Source organism: Schistocerca cancellata, unplaced genomic scaffold, assembly GCF_023864275.1.
Source record: "Schistocerca cancellata isolate TAMUIC-IGC-003103 unplaced genomic scaffold, iqSchCanc2.1 HiC_scaffold_426, whole genome shotgun sequence".
Taxonomy (NCBI): domain Eukaryota; kingdom Metazoa; phylum Arthropoda; class Insecta; order Orthoptera; family Acrididae; genus Schistocerca; species Schistocerca cancellata.
In genome coordinates, this window is record NW_026046443.1 from 1,792,222 (window position 1) to 1,820,219 (window position 27,998).

The 27,998-nt window shown below is 42.8% G+C and overlaps 1 protein-coding gene across 1 annotated transcript in view; it reads right to left on the reverse strand.

Moving 5' to 3' along the window:
* LOC126124779 (extracellular matrix organizing protein FRAS1-like) overlaps positions 1 to 24,199 on the reverse strand; it is a 452,648-nt gene extending 428,449 nt beyond the window's left edge. The window contains exon 1 of the mRNA XM_049915125.1: positions 24,051 to 24,199. Within this exon, the coding sequence (XP_049771082.1) occupies positions 24,051 to 24,199 (149 nt within the window). The remainder of the gene's footprint in view (positions 1 to 24,050) is intronic.
* Positions 24,200 to 27,998: the final 3,799 nt, after the last annotated feature.

Genomic DNA, 27,998 nt, shown 5'->3' on the forward strand with positions numbered 1-27,998 from the left:
GCTGGAACGACTGGCGCTGAGCCGGCCCGTAAATTTTTTGGTCGGTGGTGGGGGGGCTGGGCAAGGGGGCGTTTGTGGGAGGAGGCGTGATGCTAATGCCAGACCCTCCGGCGAGAGAGGGTGCGCCCGCAGCTGCCATCAATATACGTCGACACAGCGAGCGCAGTTGTTCCCCATGGCTCGCGTAGCCTTCGCAATCGCTTGAGGACGTGGGACGTTCTGTCAGGGTCCTTCGTTGCTACACACCTGGTGCATACCCAAATAATCAATCGTGTGTGATCTGACTAATGTATATTGCGAAACTTCGCTCAGAAACGCCACTAGCACGATATTTGCCAGGCTGTGACGTCTGTTTCTTATCTCATTTACATCTACGAAACCGCTTCTATTAACACTTGAGCGCCTGGCAGATGGTTCATCGAACCACCTTTGGATCATTTCTCTACCGTGACTCTTCAGAACAGAGCGTGGCAAAAACGAACACTAATCTCTCCGTGCGAGCACTTATTTATCTTGTTTTTATTACGATGATCATTTCTCCGCTTGTAGGAGGATGTCAGTAAAATATTTTCAGGAAGAAAGTTGGTCATCGAAATTTCGTGAAAACATCTCGCACAACGAAAAACGCCTTTATTGTAATAACAGCTACTTCAGCTCGTGCGTCGTATCCGTCACACTCTCTCCCCTATTTCGAGATAATACAAAACGAGCTGCTCTTCTTCGAATTGTTTCGATGTCCAATACCATGCCGCAGTACCTCAGAAGAAGACGGACAAGCGTAGTGTAGGCAGCGTCTATAGTAGTTCTGTTGCATGTTCTAAGTGTTCTGCCATTAAAACGCAGTCTTTGGTTTACCTTCCCCACAACATTTTCTGTGTGTTCTTTCCAATTTAAATTGTTCGTAACTGTTATTACTAGGTGTTCAGCTGAATTTGTGGCCTTTAGGTTCGAATAATATATCGTGCAGCCGAAATTAACGGATTATAGCTATAGAATAATAGCTGCTACCAGTCACAATAGAAGGTGATTTTTTTTAATGCACAACCGATTTCGCCGGTCGGAGTGGCCGAGCGGTTCTAGGCGCTACAGTCTGGAATCACGCGACCGCTGCGGTCGCAGGTTCGAAAAAATGGCTCTGAGCACTATGGGACTTAACTAGTGAGGTCATCAGTCCTCTAGAACTTAGAAATACTTAAACCTAACTAACCTAAGGACGTCACACACTTCGATGCCCGAGGCAGGATTCGAACCTGCGACCGTAGCGGTCGCGCGGTTCCAGACTGAAGCGCCTAGAACCGCTCCGCCACTCCGGCCGGCCGCTGGTTCGAACCTGCCTTGGACATGGATGTGTGTGATGTCCTTAGGATAGTTAGGTTTAAGTAGTTCTAAGTTCTAGGGGACTGATGACCTCAGAAGTTAAGATCCATAGTGCTCAGAGCCATTTGAACCCTTTTTGAACAACCGGCTTCGGGACTGTGTCCGTGGTTTCACATTCAGTTGCATGTTTCAGTGCTCAGTGTTGCAGACCAACGTTTACATAGAAAACAGATAATGTTGTGATGACTAAACAGACGCAACTGGAAGTTGCTAAACGACATATGTTGTACAGTATTATAGTACTTAGATACAGCTGGAGTGTCCATTTCGTTTCCACATTACATTCATCACATTGTTTTACAAAAATATCTCGATTTTTTACATATTAAATTTATATTATATCTCATGGCACATAATGGTACTTCCATGTTCTGCCTTTGATACAGTAGGCGTTAATAACGTCAGAAGCACATACACTCACAACATCTAACGTGTTTACATAGGAAAACGTGGACAAAATTCAAATGGTTCAAATGGCTCTGAGCACTATGGGACTTAACATCTATGGTCATCAGTCCCCTAGAACTTAGAACTACTTAAACCTAACTAACCTAAGGACAGCACACAACACCCAGCCATCACGAGGCAGAGAAAATCTCTGACCCCGCCGGGAATCGAACCCGGGAACCCGGGCGTGGGAAGCGAGATGTGGACAAAATTCATTCAGCGTATTCCTTTCAGTACTCATATGGATGACCTGACACTTTTCATTATTTGGTCATTGCCATTTTTCGCGCCGTACAGATATCGTGTGTGAATCATTTTGCAATTAGTATTGATCTTCTGATGACTTTACGACAAGGTAAGCGACAGCAGCACCTGTAAACAGTTTAAGAGGGCTGCTCAAATTGTCTCGTTACTACAGATTAGGAACAGCAGAGGGCTGAGGAAACGTCACATATTACTTCTGTTTTACTCAAAGACTTTCCATCAGTCACTATAAACTGTTACCTTTCTGACAGGAAATGACGAATCTGTTCGCACAACTGAGACGATACTCCGTAGGCACGCAGTATGACAAGAAGTTGCTTGTCGGGAAACGATGTTAAAAGCCTTCTAGAACTGAAGAAATACGCGGAAAAACGGGCTAACCCACAAATTATAAAAACTTAAGAGATAAGTTTTGCCATCTGTTACTGGGTACGGGAACTATGAAAATTTTGATGGTTACCGTACCCAGCAACAGATGGCAACACTTATCGCTAAGCTTTTACATTTGTGGGTCAGCCCGTTTTTCCGCGCATGTCTTTAATTCTAAAAATATGGATCAATTTGAGATCCTTTGTCAATAGTATTCAGCACTTCGTGTGAGTAAGGTGCACTTAATTAAATTGCAGACAGAAACAAATAGAAGTAGGGACTAAAGACAAAAATTAATAACAAAACATTCTTAGTTATTAATTACGAAAATTTCAATATTAATTATATTTATATTACCAAGGCGACAGAGAGACGGCGATAACGAAATGTTATTTCTCAGTTTCAGTTATGTTTCTTCCTCATTTTTGTTGCCCAGTAAGTAGTGACATTAATATGTTAATGGTACACATTAAATGGAAGCAGCATCCCCCCTCCCCCTTTCAAAAAAAAAAACACATTCCCTTGTACGCTTTAGCGAATTATAGATCTAGCCCTCCACAGCTTTTTCCTCAAACGAGTATTTGCTGACGGATGTCTGCGACGACATTTTCCATAGTCTCTCGGTTTTGTGCGACGTGTACTAGTGACCGAATGTCAATTTGTCCGTCCCGCTGCTTACTGTTCCACAGTCTCCTCCTCCCAGGTTCTCTCCTACCTACAGTTACCAGTTGCAAGAAACAGGGTTTTAAGATGAGCATCGCAAGTACTAAATCGCTTTTTGTCTCTTCTTAACTATACTAAATAGTTCTCGGTTTCTGCTGACTCACTTACGGACTTTCTCATGTGTCATTTCCGCCGTACACGATGTCTTACGTAATCCGTGAGATATCTACAACTTGAAAGCTTTTTTTTACTCTTAATATTCAACACTGAGCGAGGTGGAGCAGTGGCTAGCACACTGGACTCGCATTCGGAAGAGTGACGGTTCAAACCAGCGTCCGGGTATCCTAATTTAGGTTTTCTGTGATTTCCCTAAATTGCTTCAGGTAGATTCGCGGATGGTTCCTTTGAAAGGGCTCGGCCGATTTCCTTCCCCATTCTTCCTTAATCCGATCTCGTGTTCCGTCTCTGATCACCTCGTTGTCGACGGAACATTAAACGCTAATCTCCTCCTCCTCCTTTTAATGCCCAACATTTTACACCTGGAGAAATACTGATAAGACGTAACATTTCACATGCCTCAGCGTTAAGTCCAGGTCGAATTACGAATGTATGAGAACGTTTCTGAATTGTAAGAACGCCTCTAAGGCTCATTTAGTGTGGCATTTTACTTCGTTGTCAGGTGTTGATTCTTTGGAAAGCCATGTGCGGAGATAACTTGGAGATTTCCGCTAGAACGAAGTTTTTGTGAATAGCAACGCGGCTTCAGGCGTAGGGTATGCCTGCAAGGTGAAACGGAAGATTAAAAAATCGCCAGAGTTTGAGAATCTAGTACCACAGAGTAGTTCCTTCAGAACTTGCTGCAAAAGAACCTAGATAGATTGGTCACAAAAAGTAGTTTCACTTTCGTGAGTCAACTTTTTTTTAGGATGGTCTAATTCTATCTGTTATTTGGGCACGTGTTGGTATAAATATCAGTGAGGGCTGAAGCCTCAAAAGAACAGCAAAAGCATCTATTTCGAAGAGCAATAATTTCTTCTGATTTATTATTTGCAAGTGACGGTAACAGGTTGATTATTTTAACGATGGTGGCACGAATGTACGATCATCAGCTAGGCTCATGAGCAACTGTGCCGCCGTTCATGTGACGCCAAAATGCTCCATCTACTTCCTGTATATCATTACTCGTCTGTATCTCTCTATCGCTTGCCTTGTTATCTAATGCTTTTTACTCACTTATCCAAGGAATGTCTGCCGAAATTTTTCTTATACAGATTAATTCATAAGACCATCACGGTTTCAGAAGACAACTGCACGAAAACTGAAAAAGAAACAGTATAAAGACGCACATCAATGAACAAACCATCTCTCCAAGTTTCCATTCGTAAGATGCTCCGTGGCATAGCTGCAGACGTGTCAGAAAATGTACCAGGTGTAGAAGTAAGAAACCGGAATTTGGTTGCAATAATTGCACGTCTGTTGTTTGAAACTGATAAACAATATTTTATTCAAAATAATCTCCATTGCTGTTTATACATTTCTCCCACCTCTCCAGCCGGCTATGAATGCCACGCCGAGAAAAAGACAGTTGTTCTTTTGAAGCGAACAAGTCAACGAACCATTTTCGTACATTTTCATACGAATTGAAGCGTTGTTGAGCGAGATCGTGTCCCAGTGAAGCACATACATGACAATCGGAAGGAGACAGGTCTGGAGAATAAGCTGCATGCCCTAATATTTCACAACTGAGCGCCTCGATCGTTTCCCTGACCCGTTTTGCTGTGTGATGGGGCGTTATCATGGAGCAATATGACTTTATGTGGCCTTTTTCCATTTTCCGGTCGTTTTTCACGTAATGGTCGATTGAAATCGATCATTTGCTGTTGGTAGCGATCAGTGTTTACGGTTTCACCAGGTTTTAGTAGCTCATAATAGATGACACCCTGCTGATCCCACCAAACACAGAGCATTGTCTCCTTTCCAAAGCGATTTGGTCTTGCAGTGGATGTCGATGGTTTGCCTGGATTCACCCATGATTTACGACGCTTATGATTCTCAAAATATGTCAATTTTTCGTCACCTGTCACTATTTGATGGAGAAACGACTTTCTTTTGTATCTGGCAAGCAGCATTTCATAAGTGGTCTTTCGATTTGCTTGCTGCCTTTCATTGAGTTCATGCGGAACCCATTCTCCCACATTCTGCACCTTTCCCATAGCTTTCAAGCGAAGAGAAACGGCTTTCTGCGTCACATTCAATTGTTCCGCGAGTTTTTGTTGCGGTTGGGTATCATCTTTATCCAATAAGTCGTTGTCTTCGAACTTTTTCGGTGGTTTCCCGCGTCAAAATCACCACTCAAAACACTGTTTTTTCCCAAGAGCAGGTTCGCCGAAAGCTTTGACAAGCATTCGATGCGATTCTGCAGCAGTTTTCTTCAAGTGATAACAGAATGTTATCTGTCCGCAAATCGTAGTTCGTAGGCACAAAATTCGACCTGTTTACGGGTTTGAAACAGATACCGATGTATGGAACTTTGGTTACTGAGTGTTGACATTCATTGTCAGTCGTTACAGGAAGCAGATGGCGCTGCAGACGCGGCCTCACGAGCCCTACACTGACGGCTAGCACCAACTATAGGGAAATTCCGGTTTCATACTTCTGCACCTGGTAGACCAGGCCTGGCCAAGATTTGCGCTCCCAGTGCACAGCTCCAGTTTCCCCCACCACTGTTCTATTCAAAGCTTGTGCGCGAGTGCGACGACTATATGGCTAATGCCTTACACGTAGGAAACTTAGGAAGACATGTTTGCAACATAGTGCGACTACTTCAGAGAGACCAATATGGCAGCATACTTTTATAAGATAGATTTTATCGGTAGTGTTTATTTTAAACTTTTTATTTTCCACCGAATCAATAATTTTACTACTTATTCAGTTACATTAGTCAATGTTTGTACTTTGAAAAGCTTTACAGTCTATATACCCATTTCGATTTTAGAATAAGTAATATTTATGGAGCTATGGTTCGTGACACAAATACATGGTGTTATGCATATTAAAATCTGTTAAACCCTAATGTTCGTGGGGCTTTTTCAGTTTCATAGCAGGGAGAAAATCCGTTTGCACACATTCGTTGAACCAAATATCTTCAAAGGTTTGTTGTGCAGTCGAGTATATAGCTCTTGGGTTAACATTTAATAACAGATTTGTAAAGGCTTGAATTGGACAGACAGGTCTTTGAGCTGGGTGGTATGCTGTACGTCTATAAGCTCAAGTTGGAGGCAGAGAGCAGTGCATCTAAATCAGTCCTCAACGTGCAAAGTCTTGAAATCTCTTTGAGAACTCATTGGTTGAAACATAGTCGATCATGTCTGGTCAACATATGACTACATTGGCAAATGGGAATGTTTCACAGCATGAACTTGAAGCTGATTTTTTCCACAGGATTAGTTTTTACGACACAAAGGAATTACGGACATTGGCTGCGAGCGGGCATTAATTGAAATCAGTGAAGAGAGTTGAAAATTTGTGCTGGGCCAGGATTCGAACCCAGGTCTCCTGCATGCTAGGCAGATGCTCGGACCACTAAGCCATCTGGACATAGTGGTCAGTGCAACTGTATGGACTGTTCTTCCAGCTCGTAATAGTGCGATGGAGTATTGAGCACTTTCCACGCCCTTCAAACTATACAAAAAGTAAAGCAATTCTCATTCAGTATTGAATGGGGTGGCTCTTCCACCTTCTCTTTCTTTGGACGAGTGTGTAGACTACGTGGTGTTCGTAATGCAGGACGTAAATCTAATGTAACACAATTAGCTTTGTTAGCAAATGTGATAAGGGACATGTGCAGCACAAAAACGTACAGGCCCACCTCATCTGTTGACTGACAGATACCGCCGAGAGTTGAAGAGGGTTGTAATGTGTAATAGGCAGAGATGTGCCAGTAGTGGAGCTAGGAAGTTGTCAACCCATTCTCCATTGTTGCCAGATGTATCCAAGATGGCGGCGATGACGTCATCCAAGATGGCGGCATGTAGACTTGGAAACAGCACATGTTGTCATCCAAGCTGGCAGTGATGACGTCATTCAAGATGGCGGATTTTGATGGGAAGGTAGGTCGACTTGGCTACCTCCACTAGCCTAACCCCCACCCTCAGAAAAATGGCGGGAAGTTTAAATTCCAACAGGATAATTCATCACACCATGGTTACCTCCACAAAGCTAAGAAAATTGGGGGAAGATAGGTCACTTGGGGTACCTCCACTAACCTAAGTCACCCGACCGCCACCTCTTCCTAGGAACTGGCGCCAAGTTTGAATATTGGTGGTAAACCACTAACCTATGTCATCTGACTGCCTCCTCTTCCTAGGAATAGCTGGGGAAAGGAATCAGCCTGCACTGGGCTGCTGGAGAGAGGAAGGAGTGTACTTTATTTATTTGTTCTGAAACAATTTATTTAGGGATGGAATATATTTATCACACTGATACAAAACACATGCTCTGACATGCCACACAGCCTACAGACGTGCAAACCTCTAAAAAGACTCTGCAAACATGCTTGCTTATCATCAACTGTCGAAATCGTGCACCAGTCTTTATTTAAACAATTTGAGCCACTACCACCATCCAGTGTGTGTGTTCACCACCAGGTCCAGAGCCCAACTGACCTAGTACACAGTACTGCCACCAGAGAGCACTGTCATCTGTTTCATGACGTAACCCAAGATGGCCGTCTGGGGTGGGGAAAAATGGTGGTAAAAGGACTCTGCCTGTGCTGGACATGAGTCTTTATTTTGCAGGAAGTTTCTTCACCACGAGATCTAGTCCAACTGACCTAGTACACAGTACTGCCACCAGAAGGTGCTGTCATCCCTGCTGTGATGTAATCCAAGATGATGGTCTGTAGGGGGAAAATAGTGCGAAAATGACTCAGCCTGCGCTTGGCTGCTGGGAGAAGTAAGGTAGGAGTGTGCTCTATTTATTTTGGAACAGTTCATTTAGTAATGGAGTATATTTATCACACTGATACAGAACACACGCTCTGACATGCTTGGAGTCACACCAAACACCCCACAGACCTGTAAACCACTCCTAAACAAAGCTCTGCAGACACGCAAACAGCTCTTAAATTACCGAAATAATTTCAGTACAGACATGCAAACTCCTCCTAAATAATGCAGTACACAGATATGCAGACACGAAATCAACTCATAAACTATCCAAATAACGAACAGCCCACACAGCTTCGCTTAAGAAGCGACCTGTTTTAAATTTTTTCCTTAGTTTAAACTCATTAATTTTGTTCCTGTTTGTTTATTTATGAGGTACAGTTCTGCGTTCATTAACAGTCTAGAGTACATTTTCGCCATCTTTGGTACGAATAGGAACTGTTTCCGCTGTGTTCAGATGCGAGCTGATTTGGTGACTCTTTGCTCACATCGCCAGGCGGTGTTGGCTTCAGTCACATAGGTTGAAGCTACTGCCAATGCTCATGGGCATGAGTGGCCAGCACATGTAATTTGTCCCCCAATACGTCCACTAATGTGATAGCCTGGGGAACAGCCTGCACTGATGTTCACCCTCACCTGTGGTCGAGTGGAAGGGTGTTCCAAAATGTGCAGGCGGCGAAAGACCTTCCGAGCAGCTGATACAAGGGCCTCCTCGGTTTGTCTGACCGACAGGTTTTGGACTCTGTCTGTGGCTGATGAAGTCCCTGAGCCAGATGCAGTCACTCGCACTGTTCCAGAGGAAGCCTCTTGACCTGCAAGGTCTGGGCATTCACAGAGCGAGGAATTTCTGGCAGTTGGGAGCTCCAAAGTTAGGCGCATATTGGGACCCCTTATGGGTATGGCTGTCAAGGAGGGGAAGGAATCCAGTGTACACTGTGTGCGCATAGTGGGAGGAGTCATTCAAGATGTGGAACGGGTGCTTTCAGATCTCGTGAGGAGCACAGGGTGCAGCCAGTTGCTGGAGGTGCCTCATGTTGGCACCAGTGATGTCTGTCTCTTTGGATTGGAAGAGCTTCTCTCTGGTTTTTGGTAGCTAGCTGAATCCCCAGCCTTGCTTGCAGTATGAAGGCAGAGCACACCGCCAGCCGCTGTGGCCGAGCGGTTCTAGGCGCTTCAGTCCGGAACCGCGCTGCTGCTATGGTCACAGGTCCTGCCTCGGGCATTGATGTGTGTGATGTTCTTAGGTTAGTTAGGTTGAAGTAGTTCTAAGTCTAGCGGACTGATTACCTCAGATGTTAAATCCCATAGTGCTTAGAGCCATTTAAACCAGAGTACACCATCTGACACAGCCGACTATGGTGCTATGGCATACAGCCAGGTGGAGAGTCTCAATCAGAGGCTCAGACATTTCTGTAGATTCTTCGACTTGTCCCATCGGGTGGTTGGTTTCCAGGTTCTGTGTAATAGGAGTCCGCTACATACAGAAATCAGTTACACAGGTAGCAGGGGCTGTGTGGAGGGGACTGGACAGATTTTTAGATTAAAGGGTCCCAGGAAAACATAGAAAGGTTGTCACAACTCCCCCAGTGCATTGCCGTTTTATACCTTGTGAACGCGATACTACCTCCATCTGTATAGCTACATATCGCTATTCCATGACTTTCGTCACCTCAGTGTATGAAACCTCTACTTCACACAATTTTCTTTAGTTTCCTTTCTTGTAGGTTTGTTGGCTAGTGGCCTGTGACGTTACAGGAAATGGTCTAGAACTCGTCCCAAATAATTTAGAAAAACTATGTAATGTTGAAATCTAAAATTCAAACTACTTTCACTGCAGTAGTACTACAAGAATTTATAACATCGTCATGACACCAAAGAATATTTTTTTCGATTCAGGGCGTTGGTAAGATAATGGACTCGTATTCGCGAGGATCAGACTTCATATCCCTCCCGTCTCCTACCCGACTATTCAAATTTACATATGTCCCGGTCACCTTAAATCGTCCTGCTTGGACGTTGGGATAATTTCTGTGGATGGTTACTGCCAGATTCAAGCTATGGCCTTGTTCAGACCGTTTGTAATCGACTCGTCGCCGACGAGATGTTAATCCATTATCTTCTTCCATCCGGACGGTACATTCCACTTGTTTGGACGTTCTCTTGGAATTCTGTGTTCTTGTGTCGTGCGGAATAATGTGGCTGCCTGTCTCCCTCCTTACTCCTTGCCTTATCTGTCCACCTAATTTTCAACATTCGTCTGCAGCACCATATCTCAGATGCTTCGATTCCCTTCTGTCCCGGTTTACCCACAGTCCATGTAAACGACCATACAATGCTGTGTTCTAAACGTACATTCTCAGAAATTTCGTCCTCAAATTAAGGCCTATGTTTGAGACTTCTCTTGGCCAGGAATGCCCTTTTTGACAGTGCTAGTTTGCTTTTAATGTCCTCTTCGCTCCGTCCATCATGGGTTATTTTGCTGCCCAGGTAGCAAAATACTTTAACTTCTTCTACTTCGTGATCACCAATTTTCATGTTACGTTTCTCGCTATTCTCTTTCTGCTACTCCTCATTACTCTCGTCTTTCTTCGGTTTACTATCAATCTATGTTCTGTAAATGTCATCAGCGAATCTTTTCATTGATATTATTTCAAATTTAATTTTAATTCCACTCTTGAATGTATCCTTTATTTCCTTCATTGCTTCTTCGTTGTATAGATTGAACAGTAGGGGTGAAAGACTATATCCCTGTCTCACACCCTTTTTAACCCGAACAGTTCGTCCTTCGACTTCCAGTCTTGTTGTTCCCTCTTGTTCCTTGTACATATTGTACATCACCCGTTTTTCCCTAAAGCTAACCTCCACTTTCTTCAGAACTTCGAACTTGTTGCACCATTTTACATTGTCGAACGTTCTTTGCAGTGAACAAATCCTACGAACGTACCTTGATTTTTCTTCAGTCTTGATTCCATTATCAACCGCAACGTCAGAACTGCCTCTCTGGTCACTTTACCTTTCCTAATGCCAAACTGATCGTCATCTAAGAGGTCCTCAGTTATCTTTTCTATTCTTCTGTATACTATTCTTGTCAGCAGCTTGGATACGTGAGCTGTTAAGCTGATTGTGCGATAGTTCTCGCACGTGTCAGCTCTTGCAGTCTTCGGAATTGTGAGGATGATGCTTTTTCCAAAAGTCTGACGCTACATTGCCCATCTCATACATTTGTCGTACATTCTCCCTACCAACATGAACAGTCACTTTGTTGTCACTTCCCCCAGTGATTTTAGATATCTGATGGAATGTTATCTATCCCCTCTGCCTTATTTGATCCTAAGTTTTCCAAAGCTCTTTTAAATTCTGATTCTAGTACTGTATCCCCGATCTCTTCCCTACCGGCGCTTGTTTCTTATTCTATCACGTCACCAGAGAAGTCGTCCACTCGTAGAGGCTTCCAGTGTATTCTCTCCGCCTATTCGCTCTCTCCTCTGCATTTAATAGTAGGATTCCCATAGCACTCTTAATGTTCAAGCTCTTACTTTTAGTTTCACATAAGGTTATTTTCACTTTTCTATATGCTGAGTCAGTCCTTCCGACAATCATTTCTTTTCGAGCGATTTCGCCTTAGCTCCCCTCTACTTCTTATTTCTTTCATTCGTAGGTGACTTGTATTTCTACCTTAATTTCCCTGAACATTTTTGTATTTCCCTCTTTCGTCGATTAACTGAAGTATTTCTTCGGTTACCCATAGTTTCTTCGCAGTTACCTTCCTTGTACCTGTGCTTTTCTTTCCAACTCCTGTGATTGCCCTTTTAAAACAAGTCCATTCCTTTTTAAGTGGGCTGGCTACTGAGCTGCTCTTCATGTTTCCCAGTAAGTCATGTAAACTTTCTTCATGGCTAAGTTTGCAAAGTTCTTAGAAATCTTGGGGTGCTAAATACATGAGGGAGTGTAGAGTCCTTAGTGCCCAGTGAAAGTTTATCTGTTTGTTAATTTTCGCTTTTTTTTAGCGTAAGCAGTTTCTATCGTGGAAAACCACATGCCAAGTTTCACAGTTCGGCGAGTCTAGCTGTCTCGAAAACTGCTTCATAACCTATGTCGTGTATTTTTCCCCATTTTTTTGTGCAAAGGAATTTGTTCTCATCGTGTTAGCACATGATGATGAAACACCCCGTTTACCTAAGAAGTTTGTTTTTGTACATATAGATGAAGGGTGTAAAAAATTATATATTCAAAATTTTAGCGTGTTAAGGGGTGATAAAAAGAAACACTTTTTTGTGACAAAAATGTCACACGTGCACTCAAAACCAGGTAGTTCACGAATTCACGAATAATGGCTGCAGCTTCAGTCAAACAAGTAACAAACTGTTATGGAGTGCCTATCGGTGTCTCGAAACCAAAAGCTTCATCTGCCACCCCCCTTCCCACCACACACACACACACACACACACACACACACACACACACAAAGAAATCCATAGGAGGTTAGCAACATCTCTAAAGCAATATTGAAGCCACGAAACGTCTCTGAACGTCACTCCTAGCGGGTAGACAGTTCACTTGTGTCGCCTTTAAACACTAAAATTTTGTGCATGTATTTCGTTACTCGCTCTTTTCTCTATCTCTCTTTCAACCTATCTATCCCCCCCCCCTCTCTCTCTCCTCTCTCTCTCTCTCTCTCTCTCTCTCTCTCTCTCTCTCTCTCTCTCTCTCTCTCTGCCGTCCGAAGTGGCCGAGCGGTTCTAGGCACTACAGTCTGTAACCGCGCGACCACTATGGTCGCAGGTTCGAATCCTGCCTCGGGAATGGATGTCTGTGATGTCCTTAGGTTAATTAGGTTTAAGTAGTTCTAAGTTCTAGGGGACTGATGACCTCAGAAGTTAAGTCCCATAGTGCTCAGAGCCATTTGATCCTCTCTCTCTTTCTCTCTCTCTCTCTCTGTGTGTGTGTGTGTGCGTGTGTGTGTGTGTGTTTGTTTCATAGAGGGCTAACCGAAAAGTAAGAGCCCAAGAGTCACAAAATAGAAACCACTGTGAAAACGAAAAATGTTTTATTTGCAACAGTTAGCAACGTCTTCCAGTTACATCTCTACATAGGCGCCGATCCGACTCGTAGCGTTGTACCAACCTTAACCTTTCACTGCCCTCGTCATAGAAGGCAGCGACTTGTGCTTTCCGCCGAATTTCTGCGATGGCCTACAGCTCGTCGTCTGTGCCAAATTGTTGTCTTCATGGCCAGCCGCTAATGTTAGCAGAGATAAAATAAACGTCGTGTGACTAAGGCCTCCAGTGGGGTAGATCGTTTACCGGGTGCAAGTCTTTCGATTTGACGCCACTTCGGCGACTTGGGCGCGTCGATGGGGATGAAATGTTGATGATTAGGACAACACAACTCCCAGTCCCTGAGCGGAGGAAATCTCCGACCCAGCCAGGAATCGAACCTGGGTCCTTAGGATTGACATTCTGTCACGGTGACCACTCAGCTACCGGGGGCGGACGTTATCAGAGCTAAAACTCAGGAGGAGCCGATTACAGTCTATATTGTACCTGATCAAACTCTTGCCATCGAAAACGCTGCAGGAACATCTTCATTGCCCCTACAGAGCGCAGCTGAGAATTGTCTTTAAGAAGGAAACGCATGACAGTTACGTTATGTGGGATGCATGACATCAGGCGAAATCTCTCAGCAGGTCCTCATACCTGGCAGGAGACATTACTTGTCCAGGTATCTGTATGTGCTAACTCTACGCTCAGTACTAAAAGGAGCGACGTGAGGCGATCGACGGGCGTACTAGAGAGTAGAGACACTGCTCAGCACATCTGTGTAAAGATTTATCAGGTTTCCACTGTGGTTTTCATTTCGCGCCCAGTCGGACCTTACTTTCTGAACAGCCCTCGTAAGTATGAAAGCAAACACTATTTCGCAAAGTTTTTTGGGAGCAGAACATCCACAAAGCTTTTATTACTTATTGTTCAATTTATTCCAGTAACACTGTCGATTTTTTCATACAGCTTTACACAATTTGTTTTGATGTTCAGTTCGTCCACAATAGATTTCAAATCAATACAGTTTCATCACCAGATCCCATAAGTGGATGAAAAAGAAATTCAGTGTGCCGTAATTTCCACACGCTGAATTCGAGAATGGCTAATTTCACCGTGGCCGGCCGGAGTGGCCGAATTCGACAACGGCTAATTTCACCATGGCCGGCCGGAGTGGCCGTGCGGTTCTAGGCGCTACAGTCTGGAACCGAGCGACCGCTACGGTCGCAGGTTCGAATCCTGCCTCGGGCATGGATGTGTGTGATGTCCTTAGGTTAGTTAGGTTTAATTAGTTCTAGGCGACTGATGACCTCAGAAGTTAAGTCGCATAGTGCTCAGAGCCATTTGAAGCCATTTAATTTCACCATGGTGCCTTCTCGTTCTGTAATAATGGTCGTGCTGCTTACGGCTCTTGGTTTCCAGGGCACCTTTGGATCCTTAGTAATTAAGGAAATAAATTTCTTGAATGAGTATGCGATCATTGTGGATATTTTGTGAAGGAAACAGTCTATATCAGCTAATAAATTACTTAATTTATAACGTCTTTTCGGCTACTGCCATTATGAGAGGTGTAATTATCATTAAAGGAATATGAGAACGACGGATGTTCGTTGTCCATTATCGGGATACAAAGGACGAAAATTTAAAAGATTGAAAAAATTTAAAAAGCTCGCTCACCACGACTTTGAACCTGTTGTTTGACGACGCTCCATATCGAGCAGTTGAAGCTAAGCCTAAGTGGGATGTCAAATGTCAATTGAACATTTTTTTTTTTACTATGATACTAATGCTACTAGAGAGATGGTGTTACCAGAGAGGTGGCGATAGTGTGGGAATTTTATATCCTTTCATTTTTTAAATTCTTGCTTATAAAATGACAGTCACTCTTTAAAATAAAAATCATTCAGTCTCAAATTATAAGATACGGTTTAAGTGAGTTTACATGAAATTAGTTTATTTGAAATAAATTTTGTCGTAACATGCTTTTGTGATTATAGAAATTGTATTTGCTCTGTTAGGTTTTAAGTTTTCGTCCTTTGTAGACTGATAAGGTCGAGCAAAATACACTAACGTGGTAAAAGTCATGGGACATCTCCTAATATCGTGTCGGCCCTCCTTTTTCCCGAAGCAGTGCAGCAACTCTACGTGGCATGCATGGACTCAACAACTCGTTCAAAGTCCCCTGCAGAAATACTGAGCCATGCTGTCTTTATAGCCATCCATAGTTGCGATAGTGTTGCCAGTGCAGGATTTTTTTGGACGAACTGATCTCTCGATTATGTTTCATAAATGTTCGTTGGGATTCATATCGGGAAATCGGGGTGGCCAAATCATTTGCTCGAACTGCCCAGAATGTTCTTCAAACCAGTCGCGAACAGTTATGGCCCGGTGACATGGCGCGTTGTCATCCATAAAGATTTCGTTGTTGTTTAGGAACACGAAGTCCATGAATGACTGCAAATGGTCTCCAGGTAGCTGAATATAACAATTTCCAGTCATTGTTTGGTTCAGCTAGACCAGAGGACGCAGTCCAGTCCGTGTAAACACAGCCCACACCATTGTGGAGCCACCAACAGCTTACACAATGCCTTGTTGACATCTTGGGTCCATTGCTTCGTATGGTCTGCGCCACACTAGAACTCCACCATCAGCTCTTACCAACTGAAACCCGGACTCATCTGACCAGGCCACGGTTTTCGATTCGTCTAGGGTACAACCGATATCATCACGAGGTCAGGTGAGGCGCAACAGGCAAACATACTTGCGTCTGTCGCCTGCTGACATAGCCCATTAACGCCAAATTTCGCTGCACTGTCATAACCAATACGTTCGTCGTACGTCCCACATTGATTTCTGCGGTTATTTCATGCAATATTGCTTGTCGGTTAGCACTAACAACTCTACGGCGCTGCCCTCAGTCGTTAAGTGAAGGCCTTCGGCCGATGCGTTGTCTGTGGTGAGAAGTAATCTCTGAAATTTGGCGTTCTCGGCAAACCCTTGAATTCCCTAGAGGTTTCCGAACTGGAACGTTCCATGCGTCTAGCTTCAACTACCATTTCGCGTTCGAAGTTTGCTAATGCCCGTCGTGCGGCCATAATCACGGTGGAAACCTTTTCACAAGAATCACCTGCGTTCAAAAGACTGCTCCGCCAGTGCCCTGCCTTTTTATACTTTGTGTAAGCGATACTTCTGCCATCTGTATATGTGCATATATGTGCACTTTCGCCACCTCCGTGTAAAACTGTCCCTGAAAATACTTCATGTGCCTTAAGATAAGCAACCCAACTTACATCTTCTGCGTATGGTGCATGAAATGTTTTGTGTGCCAGACTAGTTTTGTCCACCCTGTATAATAAACAGCTCTCATCCCTACGTTCCTCTAATCTTAATTATAGATCTGATGGGGCAGTAGCTGAACGACATAAAAATAATAAAATGTATTACACGATCTAGGCGTTTTCTTTCAAAAAAATGTTAGCATCTAATGACGCATGGACTGAACCAACTAAGAGAATTTTATTCCTGTGTAAACTCCACCAAAAAATCGATAATCATCCTTCTAATCTCCGAATTATTAAATTCTGTCTCCTGAAATCGCTTAACTGAAGAAGATCGCATACTTCCGCCTTTTAGGTCGTTTCAGATACACGAGAAGAACAGATAAAGACATTAGCCAGGGCAGGCCCAAAAAAAGGCACGTGAGTGTCAGTGCTTCCAATCCATCAAGTCCCTCCCTCCTTTAAAAACCTATAATCTCTGCAAACCAAACTCCAAACAGGCAGACGAATTAATTTAGTTGCAGCCTGAAGTAAGCTACAACATGTAATGGACGTTGACTAGTAGCAGGTGTAACCAGAGACATTTGTCTGCCACCTCAAAAGTATTTCGTAATTCATCAGAAAGCCAACATGACATTCCACACGCCGTCCGCCACCCCCCCCCCCCCTCCTGCCCCCCCCCAAGCCACCCCTCGCTTGGTCAAGTTCTGGTTTAGCTTACGGTGATAGACCGTCGTTAAATCGAAAAGGAACGATCTCATATCTCTTCTACTAGTGGTCTGTCACAGATTTCTGATGAAACAGATCGTCCCTTATAACTAGCAAACGATGCAGTTTTTAACAAGAGATAAATGTAGATAACAACGTACCTATATCACTAACACCATTTTTAAGGAAGACAACAATCACCCCTTCAGTTCCAAAATTGTTTGAAATTCGAAATGAGTGTTTCGTTTAGAAGACAGAGAAGACCATTGACAGCAGGGCTTATAGTTCATGCCACGTTTCTTCACTCCGGAGATGCTTGCGATACAAAACTCCAGAAAAAACTAGATGAGTGCCAACACAACATCAAGCGAGGTAGACAACGTTTCTGAAGACTACTCGACAAACAGAGTTCCCTACATTACTCTGCATGATGAAGTACTTCCAGAAACGAAAGAGTTATCAGGTAGACCTAAAAGAAGTATATATATTGGATGGCTCTGCTGAGAGTCCTTAGGTTCCGTTTCTGTGGTATTTCGGAAGAAATATTCTATTCGGTTTTGTGATGTATTGGGGGTGAGAAAAAAATAGACTCAAGAAATGCTATGTATCAATATTCTTTGCTTCGTTTGTCAATAAAATAGCGAGGAAAGTTCGTATAAAGACACCTGGATGTCAAAAATGGTCCAAATGGTTCTGAGCACTATGTGACTTAACATCTGAGGTAATAAGTCCCCTAGAACTTAAGAACTACTTAAACCTAACTAACCTAAGGACATCACACACATCCGTGACCGAGGCAGAAGCGCCTAGAACCGCTCGGCCAAAGCGGCCGGCACCTGGATGTCGCAGTTAACAAAATGGTTATTTTGCATGTATATTGTAGTTGCCTCCAATATTACAAAGGATTTCTACGAGTAAAACACTATACGTGTCTTCGCATTCTCATGCCACTGTATAACATGAAAACGAAAAAATTCTATTTTATGGACGCTAATACCCACCTCCGTAGCCGAAGATGCTATAATCAGGAATTGGCAGTAGGGGTGTTGCAGTAGTGGCGTAAAATTCCTGATTAGCAGATCAGGTACTGCGCCATATGTTGCGGATTCGGCAGAAGTTACCAACAGCGCCATTTGGAGTAGCCGCAGTAGCTAAGTTGGGCATTGTACTCTGTAGAAGTAACCAATAACAAGTTTTCACGTGTTTAGTGCTTTTAATTACTTCACTTGTTTTTGTCTTTGCATGAACAAGGCTTACGTATAACAACCACCAGTAAACATGGCTAGGGATTGTGTTCGTTGAGAGATCTTAATGGACGAGTCGGCTGTTGTTCACATCAGCTAAAAACTGCGTTGGCAGCTATCGACCGACTTGATGGGGCCACTGCGAATTGCGCCTGTGGTGAAATGTCAGGACGGTTTTTTGATGTCTTAAACGCTTCACGGATCTAGAAAGTTTCTCCCACTACCGTCATGACTCGCAGAAAATCCCGACCTAATACAAAGTGGTCATCTAGTGGTGCCAAGATCTGAAGCTGTTGCACGGAGAAAGCTGTGACTTGCTAATGGCCGTACTTATAACGCTAGGTGTGAACCAGTGCCTTACGCTGATAATGTGATAGCGCTAGCTAGCCTTGCCTCTCCTGGTGTAGCGCCGGTCTCTCGTCCTTTGTTGAGGTCCTGGCAACCACAGCGTGGAAAAACGGGTTGTGCGCCCCTGTTGCAGAAACTGCGTCACGGGAGGCTTGCCCCGCCACTATATAAAGACGAGTAAACTAGGTGTTAGCCACAGGATTCGCCCTCTCCATTACCATAATCGTCATCAACAACAATAACAACAAGTGAAACCAGAAACTATATGCACTCATCGCAGTCACCCACACAAGGCATTGACAGTTAGCCACTTATCATCCAAGCTGCAAAAATGATGTAAACTAGGGAGTCTTGTACCGGGCCGTTGGCCACAAGAATAAGTAAATAGAAAAATGATGGAAATCGGTAAACTATATTTCCCCGACTAATGCATCTGACCCATGCAGAGAAGTGAAGTGTGACGCTAAAATGAGTTGGACCTCTCCAATCGTCAAATCGTCAAGGACTTGGAACGTTCAAGTTGTGTTATCGCTAGTTTTTTGAAACCGGCAGTTGAATGAACGCTCAAACAATTAAACCTGAGCGGAACAAGAGAGAGAAATTATGTGTGTCCTCTTAAACAGTGATTATTTTCATTACAATAGTCATCATCAGACGTGCAAAATAAACTACGGCAGCAGATGAATGCTTGGAATTAAGAAATGCCTACAGGAATTACCTTACAACGACGTCCATAGAAAGGCAAGAAAGCTGCCCTCACTCTCCGAAACAGGTAAATGATTTTGAGCGACTTAAAGAAGAGTTATTTCTATTTCAGTATTAGCCTACTGGTACAACGATTCGTACAAAGGACTCAGTGCTAACAGGCAAGGTGAGCGAGCTGGCGCATTGCTTATGGCAACGCTCTCAGACTCCGGGGGAGGCGGTTCAAATTCTCGTCCCAAGATTCTGAACAAGGTTTGCGTATCCTCCCAAAATCAGTCTGTGTGTGTTCCGACTCTAATGACTTCACTGTCCTCTAGTAACACGGTGCTGGCTCTCCTGCCAACCACAACAGATTGAATCTGGAATGTACAAATACCAGCAAGACATCTGCTACTTACATAGGTGTACTGGGATCAGAGTTGATTCTGGTGCATAAAGAGTTTGATGACACACTACTTTTACAATAAGTTGACTAACAACTTTATACTAAGTGAGCCGAATAATTCTATTCTGAAATAGTGGGCTCAATGTCAATTGAGAACTTGCACAACCTGATTCAGTCAATAACGGGAAGCATCTTCCATGTGATTAAGCACAGTGAAGGTTCAACTGAATAGTGGAACCCAAATGTGAAAGATATATTCACTGTTTTTATTTTACTTTATTCTTTGCAGTACTTGTACCAATTTCCATTCGAGAAACATTTTTCGTTCCTTTTCACGTCTTGTGGCATACAGCGGCCTTGACGATCAATATTCATTGCGCAATTCTGAGTATTGCACAGTAATATTAACCGTCCGAGAGCGTCATGGACGATTTGCACAATATATTGGAATGTTGCTGCATCAAGCCAAAATATAAAGTGGAGCAATTGATTCTGGTGAGCTTTAAAAATATTGGCTCTCGCTCAGTATCTTGTACCGTGTAAGGGTGGTAAGCGCAAAAAACGGCAGTTCCTGCCGAGACCGGATGAAATTCAGTTCGCTCCGAACGAATTTCCGCAAAGAACACGTAAAAGTAAATGTCAAAATATCAGGGAGTGTGCTGGAGAATTAGAGCACCACGCGACACTTTGAGAAGTGACTGTTTAGGAAAAGCCAGATACCTCATTGTCCACAATAGCATATGAAACGTATGATGATGATGTTATGAGAATAAGCAGCATGGCTTATTTTACTTGTAGCAGTTTTCAGAGTTGATAAATAAGATCAGATCAGATTTTTAGTAAGCATACATGTTTCTTTTTCCTTGCAAGTGTTATCTGACCACCAACAAGAGATCAGGTAAGTTTTCAATCAGTAGTCAGTAAATAATGGTTTTATTTCGCTTGCAACGTAATCACAGTAGAAAAATACGTAGGAAACAGCACATGTACACGATAAATCACGCAGTTCAGTTGTTTAATTTGTAATTAGTTGATGTTCTGGTTTACGAGTCTGTGCAGCAGTGAATGAGCGTGTGGTCCATTGAAATATTTACTTGAAGCTTTTCACACTTATTTCGTCCGTTATACGTAATTTCTACTTTTGTCCCGTAAGACAAAGAAGTCAGTCGTAGTGCATACGAATTCCAAGTCGTCAACCGCCGATGTGTTCGCTACGAAGGCAGAGTTCTAAGCCCCGCGTCCGAGCATAAATATTGCGCCGTTCTTAGACTCGCACCCATGAGCAATAGTTTGACACAATATTATTGTGCAATAAGTACCGAGCGTATGAGGGCCCCTCAAGAGATGTGTATTGAGTTATATTCCGAGCGACCATACAAAGAGTCAGAGCAGAGAACCAGGTAAGTCACTTTTTCCAAAACTGAGTTATTGCTACAGCTCAATTAAGACTGATCATACGCAGATGTTCACAAACTAAAATTGGGAAAAACAAAGCGAGAGCATCTAGCATTCAATGTTTTGCTGTATGGAAAAGAACCAGGTAAGTCATTTTCTCTGGGGAAAGAAGCAAGCAAGTCAGTGGTGACTTGTCCGGCCACGAGAAGGCAGAGCAAACAGAATTAAGTTGCATTCTTCCCCTCACCCCCGCACACCAGTAAACTGGAGGCAAGGGAAAACAGAAATAAGGGTAGTATCTGCACAGAGTTTGCAAAAATGTATCCCTGCGAAATATAGCGACCAGTGACTTTTACTTTAAGCGACAACTTTCCGATTTTCGTTCAATGTCCATGTCCTTGTGACAGGTGAATCCTTTTTTTACGTATGTGCTGAATGCACCAAGAGAAGGGGCACAAATGAAGTGACGTCATTCCTTTTTCACGTCATCACTCGTGCCTTGAATGGGGACATTGGAAAGCTCTGTAAAGGATGTCCCGCGAGGAACGGTCAATGTTCAGGGATAAGACAGGAGCGATTATTCGAAGCAAAAGAGGCTAGTGGGCGTGGCCTTTAAAACGCAGACCTTAATGCTTAAGAACTATGAGCACTTCTTCACCTTCAAAATTGTGAAATAAATATCTTCTACTGCAAGCTCTTTGCTTTCCATGTTTTGGGAGGAAATAACATGGACCAAAACAAGAAAAAAATATCGTCGTTTCATCCGTTTTCCGTCGTTCCTTCGTTGCTTCAACATTCTTGGAAGTGTATTTACAAACGGCCACTTCCATGAAGAAATTATTGTCCAGCAAAGATGGGTTTAATGCACATCTTACGAGCTATAAAGACATGTTCAGTAGAATACTTTTCACAGTTGCGAAGTTGAAAAAATGCCCATAGCTCTTATGGTATACAGTTTAGACCCAACGCTTATTGGATATATTTGCTAAGAATGACCGCTCCTATCATATCCCCGAATACTGCCTGTTCCTCCTGGGACGTACTGTAAGTATATTTTGTGATTCCGCTGGTGGTCAAAATAAAAATTTCTCCGTCAACCTCTTCCTTCGTTATGTAACTCTCAAATTACTGGCCTGAAGAAGATGAAAATTACGTTCCCTGTGCGTGGTCATGGAAATTCTTGAAGATTTCAAATAAATGATAGAAGAATCCAGGTGTGGGCCACCTTCTTGGACTGTGAACAGTGTTAATCAAGACACGGAAAACGCTCTTTGACTCAAAGTACGCTGCAAAATGCCCTTTCAAAACACAGGAAATTAAGATAATATTGTCTGACTCCAGCTACTACGGAATGCTATAATACCAAACAATTTATCACGGAGGAATGCAGAATGGCAATATAAGGACACCGTGACGATATCAACTTTATGGATGGGCTGTTTGAACTGTCCACATCTGCATGCAATTGTATTTTTAGGTGCGTGATTCCCTACTTGCCGAGTGTACAATAGCTTGGCAGTTACGTTTACTGCAATATAACGCAAACAATTCTATTCTTTATTCTAGATCTCCTTCCAATTTCCTGGCAAAAATATAAAGAACTGCAAAGCCTGATTAAGTTTTTGCCGTCCTGGAACTGTGAAATTTTTAAGTCCGATGCCTCAACTAAATATACGTGAATATGAGTACTGCAGCTGTATTATCACAACCTGAAATTCGTTTAGTCGTGATTATTACGAAATTATTCCGTCTGTTTTGCTTAACTGTTTCTTTCCTCTTACAGAGTGACGTTTGAGAGCATTTTGGGAAATGATTTCATTCTAGGAACACACCTGGTGCAAATAACGCTATTTCCACATTCGATGCACCCTAAGATGTCTAATTTATGAAATAAAAAGTGTTGTATGTTGCTATGTATTGATGTAATCACAGTTCAAACATTAAATCGCTTTTTCTCGAGTTTCGTAAAAAGTGACTTACCTGGAGATTCTTTCCTCTGGCTCCTCATATGCAATAATTGACAGAAATACGATACATCAACAGGAAACCCAAGTGTTTCCACAAAAATCTCTCTCGCTCTGTGTTGGTGAACAATGAAAGTAATAACGAGCTTTTGCCTTTTACTGGTGAAAATAAATCTGCTCAGACATTAGTCTACCATTGTAATATTGTATGATATAAGCTGTAATTCTGAACCACATCCATACGCCCCAACCTGTTAAGGTAGTGGATCAATGTAGTCTACACAGGGTATAAATGAAAGGGGAGAGTAGAACACAACGGGACAAGGAAATAGTCCTGCTGCACATAGGTCCGGAAACCAAGTTTTTTCCCGATATGGCGTATTACGACTGAGTACATGAACATCTTATAACAGAATCCCCGCGGATTCGAACCGCAGATATGCACTTGAGATAAACACATTGCAACAAGTGTTCGTGTGAAGATAGGCTTCGGCACATCTCATTCACGCCAGTAGACGTTTAAAAATCCCAGTCGTGTACCGAAAACTTACAACGCGTTCTCGGAGTTCATAGGCACTGTTAACAAGAGTCAAACACACCAAAGCCTTTAGATATCCGAAAAAAAAAGTCCAACTGGTTCACGATTTCCGGACCTATGTTTATTGTTTGTTTGTTGCATTGTCGTCTACTCGTCCATTTCGTGTGAACCGAATAGTAAAATCCAGCATAGGCCCTCTAGGAGAAGCCACCGATAAGCAGTCGCAGGGAAGTCACGTGGAACGCAACCATTGCTCTCGGAGCGAAATTTGAAACTCACATAAATAAAATGCAGAGGCACGACAATGTCGAAAGAATAAAAGATCAGCGAACTGCAGAGCTACTGGTTGCACGCAGAGGCGGCGGCCGGGATGAACTCACCTGGCCGGTGCTGTGCGGGAAGACGACGAAGGACTGCCCCACGCGGCCGGCCGCCTCTCCCTTAAAAAGGCGCCGCTGCCCCCACTACCTGTACCCCAAGCAAGCGCGCCACTCACATCTGCATCTGCACTTACCGTAGCACGCTTCATTGCGTGGCGGCAGGGTCAGTATAAGGAAGGGATGGGAAAAACCGACCGGTTAAGACCGATACCTGTGCAAAAACAGACATGATGTCTTATGGGATAACGGCAATCAGTGATTTTATAATGTTACTTAAAATCCGTCTTGATTGCAATTTTTTATTATTATTATTCATATGACCGGTTTCGGTTCATTCAGAACCATCTTCAGATCTGTAAAAATAATTACACTAATTTACTATTTCACGGAAGCAAATCTTTTTCATCCTATCTAATCAACATCAAATGTACCAGAACGTACCTGATATTTCAGTTACAGGAGTAACCCGTCCAAATCCAGCAACTTTCACATGCTACGTCACATAAAATTGGTTGGCAGAGAGCACGTCATTTATATTAATTACCGACAGGTGGCGTCTGGTACATTTGTTACATTCCATTTGCACATACTGTATTCAGTAGATCTTTTTTATATTAAAAAATATTTAATTAAAATATGTAGATGTCAAAGTTAAAATCTGTACTTGTCAGGGTTAAAAAACAGTAAAATTATCATTTTTATACGATCTAAAAAGCAAAGGTCGATTTATATATCTATGGTGCTGGTGTGAACTTGTTTTCCTCTACGGTCTGCTTCCGTGGTTCCCGCCATTTCGGTGTTGTGCCGCGGTCCGCTCAGTCGTCTGATGTCCATCGCCACGGGCAAGAGGGCCGCACAGGAGGGCCCCGTCAACGACGCCAGGCGCTGCACGCGTCTTCCGGCTTCTCCACCGCGCACCATCTCTCATCCCTCGGCCTGGATCTCCACACGCAACAGTTGTCATCTTAGTAGGTCGTCATAAATGCTAAAATAGGCGTTATGATTGAATTCGCTTTGCTCGTTGAGGATTAAATCCGGATCTTTATTTTTGTGGGTGTATTGCCACTAAGCCAACAGGAAGTAGAAAAGGAGTTAAGTATTTTAAAACAAGTGGCCGTAGCGAACGGATATACGTGTAAGCAGGTGATGAATATTTATAGGAAGATAAAGAAGAGGCAAATGGAACAAACAGAAGGAAGTCAAGTAGCAGTTAAGAGGAACAACAAGAAAAAATATGTAGCTCTCACTTACAATGGAAGAATTGCAGACAAAATTGAAAGATGCTTTCGTAAATCCGACGTTAAAATTGGGTTCCGAACAAATAACATGTTAAAATTGAAGCTCCGGCATAGAATATGTAATAGTAGGAATAAATTTCAGGATTCAGGTGTATATAAGATCAAATGTAATGACTACTGTAAACAATATATAGGGCAGGCTGGTAGGAACTTTGAAACCAGATTCAGGGAGCACACCTACTCTTGGGGCGCATATGGCTGCGACAAAGCACTCAGTCACGAATATTGAAAACAATTTAGACATCCTGCATAGAGCTCATAAGGGACGGTTTCTTAATATTTTGGAAGAGATCGAAATATACACCCACAAAAATAAAGATCCGGATTTAATCCTCAACGAGCAAAGCGAATTCAATCATGACGCCTATTTTAGCATTTATGACGACCTACTAAGATGACAACTGTTGCGTGTGGAGATCCAGGCCGAGGGATGAGAGATGGTGCGCGGTGGAGAAGCCGGAAGACGCGTGCAGCGCCTGGCATCGTTGACGGGGCCCTCCTGTGCGGCCCTCTTGCCCGTGGCGATGGACATCAGCCGACTGAGGGGACCGAAATGGCGGGAACCACGGAAGCAGACCGTAGAGGAAAACAACTCCACACCAGCACCATAGATATATAAATCGCCCTATGCTTATTAGATCGTATAAAAATGATAATTTTACTGCTTTTTAATCCTGACAAGTACAGATTTTAACTTTGACATCTACATATTTTAATTAAATATTTTTAATATAAAAAAGATCTACTGAATACAGTATGTGCAAATGGAATGTAACAAATGTACCAGACGCCACCTGTCGGTAATTAATATAAATGACGTGCACCCTGCCAACCAATTTTATGTGACGTAGCATGTGAAAGTTGCTGGATTTGGACGGGTTACTCCTGTAACTGAAATATCAGGTACGTTCTGGTACATTTGATGTTGATTAGATAGGATGAAAAAGATTTGCTTCCGTGAAATAGTAAATTAGTATAATTATTTTTACAGATCTGAAGATGGTTCTGAATGAATCGAAACCGGTCATATGAATAATAAAAAAAATCTGCAATCAAGACGGATTTTAAGTAACCGATACCTGTGTTTTAGTTCTGAATAACCGGTATTTTTCTGTATTTGTTTGGTCTCGGCTATAACAGCTTTTCTTTGTGTTGTACTAACAGCCGGGTATGAAAACTGAAGCGTCAATTAGCCATCACGGCAGTGCTAAAGATTTTATTTTTTTAAATAAACCTTGAAAAAAAATGTTAATGTTATTCGTAAAATTTCCATTACTTTGAAACATTGCGTTTTTGAAGAAAATGGGAAAAGCAGCTTTTGAAACTGTACCATACAAGGGCTCGTAGTAAAATTGTGTGCTTATGGAATGTGGTCTCAGTTATGTGACTGGATTTACGATTTCCTGTCAGAGAGGTCACAGTTCGTAGTAATTGACGGAAAGTCATCGAGTAAAACAGAAGTGATTTCAGGCGTTCCCCAAGGTAGTGTTATAGGCCCTTTGCTGTTCCTTATCTATATAAACGATTTGGGAGACAATCTGAGCAGCCGTCTTAGGTTGTTTGCAGATGACGTTGTCGTTTATCGACTAATAAAGTCATCAGAAGATCAAAACAAACCGCAAAACGATTTAGAAAAAAATATCTGAATGGTGCGAAAAGTGGCAGTTGAATCTAAATAACGAAAAGTGTGAGGTCATCCACACGAGTGCTAAAAGGAACTCGTTAAACTTCGGTTGCACGATAAACCAGTCTAATCTAAAAGCCGTAAATTCAACTAAATACCTAGGTATTACAATTACGAACGACTTAAATTGGAAAGAACACATAGAAAATGTTGTGGCGAAAGCTAACCAAAGGCTGCGTTTTATTGGCAGGACACTTAGAAAATGTAACAGACCTACTAAGGAGACTGCCTACACTACGCTTGTCCGTCTTCTTTTAGACTACTGCTGCGCGATGTGGGATCATTACCAGGTAGGGCTGACGGAGTACACTAAAAAAGTTCAAAGAAAGACAGCACGTTTCGTATTATCGCGAAATATGGGAGAGAGTGGCACAGAAATGATACAGGATTTGGGCTGGAAATAATTAAAAGAAAGGTGTTTTTGTTGCGACAGAATCTTCTCACGAAATTCCAATCACCAACTTTCTGCTCCGAGTGCGAAAATATTTTGTTGATACCGATCTACATAGGGCGGAGCGATCACCGCGATAAAATAGGGGAAATCAGAGCTCGTACGGAGAGATATAGGTGTTCATTCTTTCCTCGCGCTATACGAGATTCGAATAATAGAGAATTGTGAAGGTGGTTCGATGAACCCTCTGCCAGACACTTAAATGTGATTTGCAGAGTATCCATATAGATGTAGATGTAGATGCTGTTGTAATAATAATGACGACAGAGGAGATCACATGGCATAAAACTGGTACAGCACTGCTGAGACAGTAAGCTACCTGTTACCACGTGGCGTGGCCTGTTACCTGGTACGCGTGTACCTGCAGCGTGCAAAACTTGTCCTACATGGTATATATGGTAGTTCCCGCTGTTGTCTTTGCACATCATTTGCTCTGCAGCCATCATATTCGGCTACAAGAAACCTTTTTTTAGAACAGTTGAGAAGGCAGCTGTGGCAAGATGACACATGGGTTG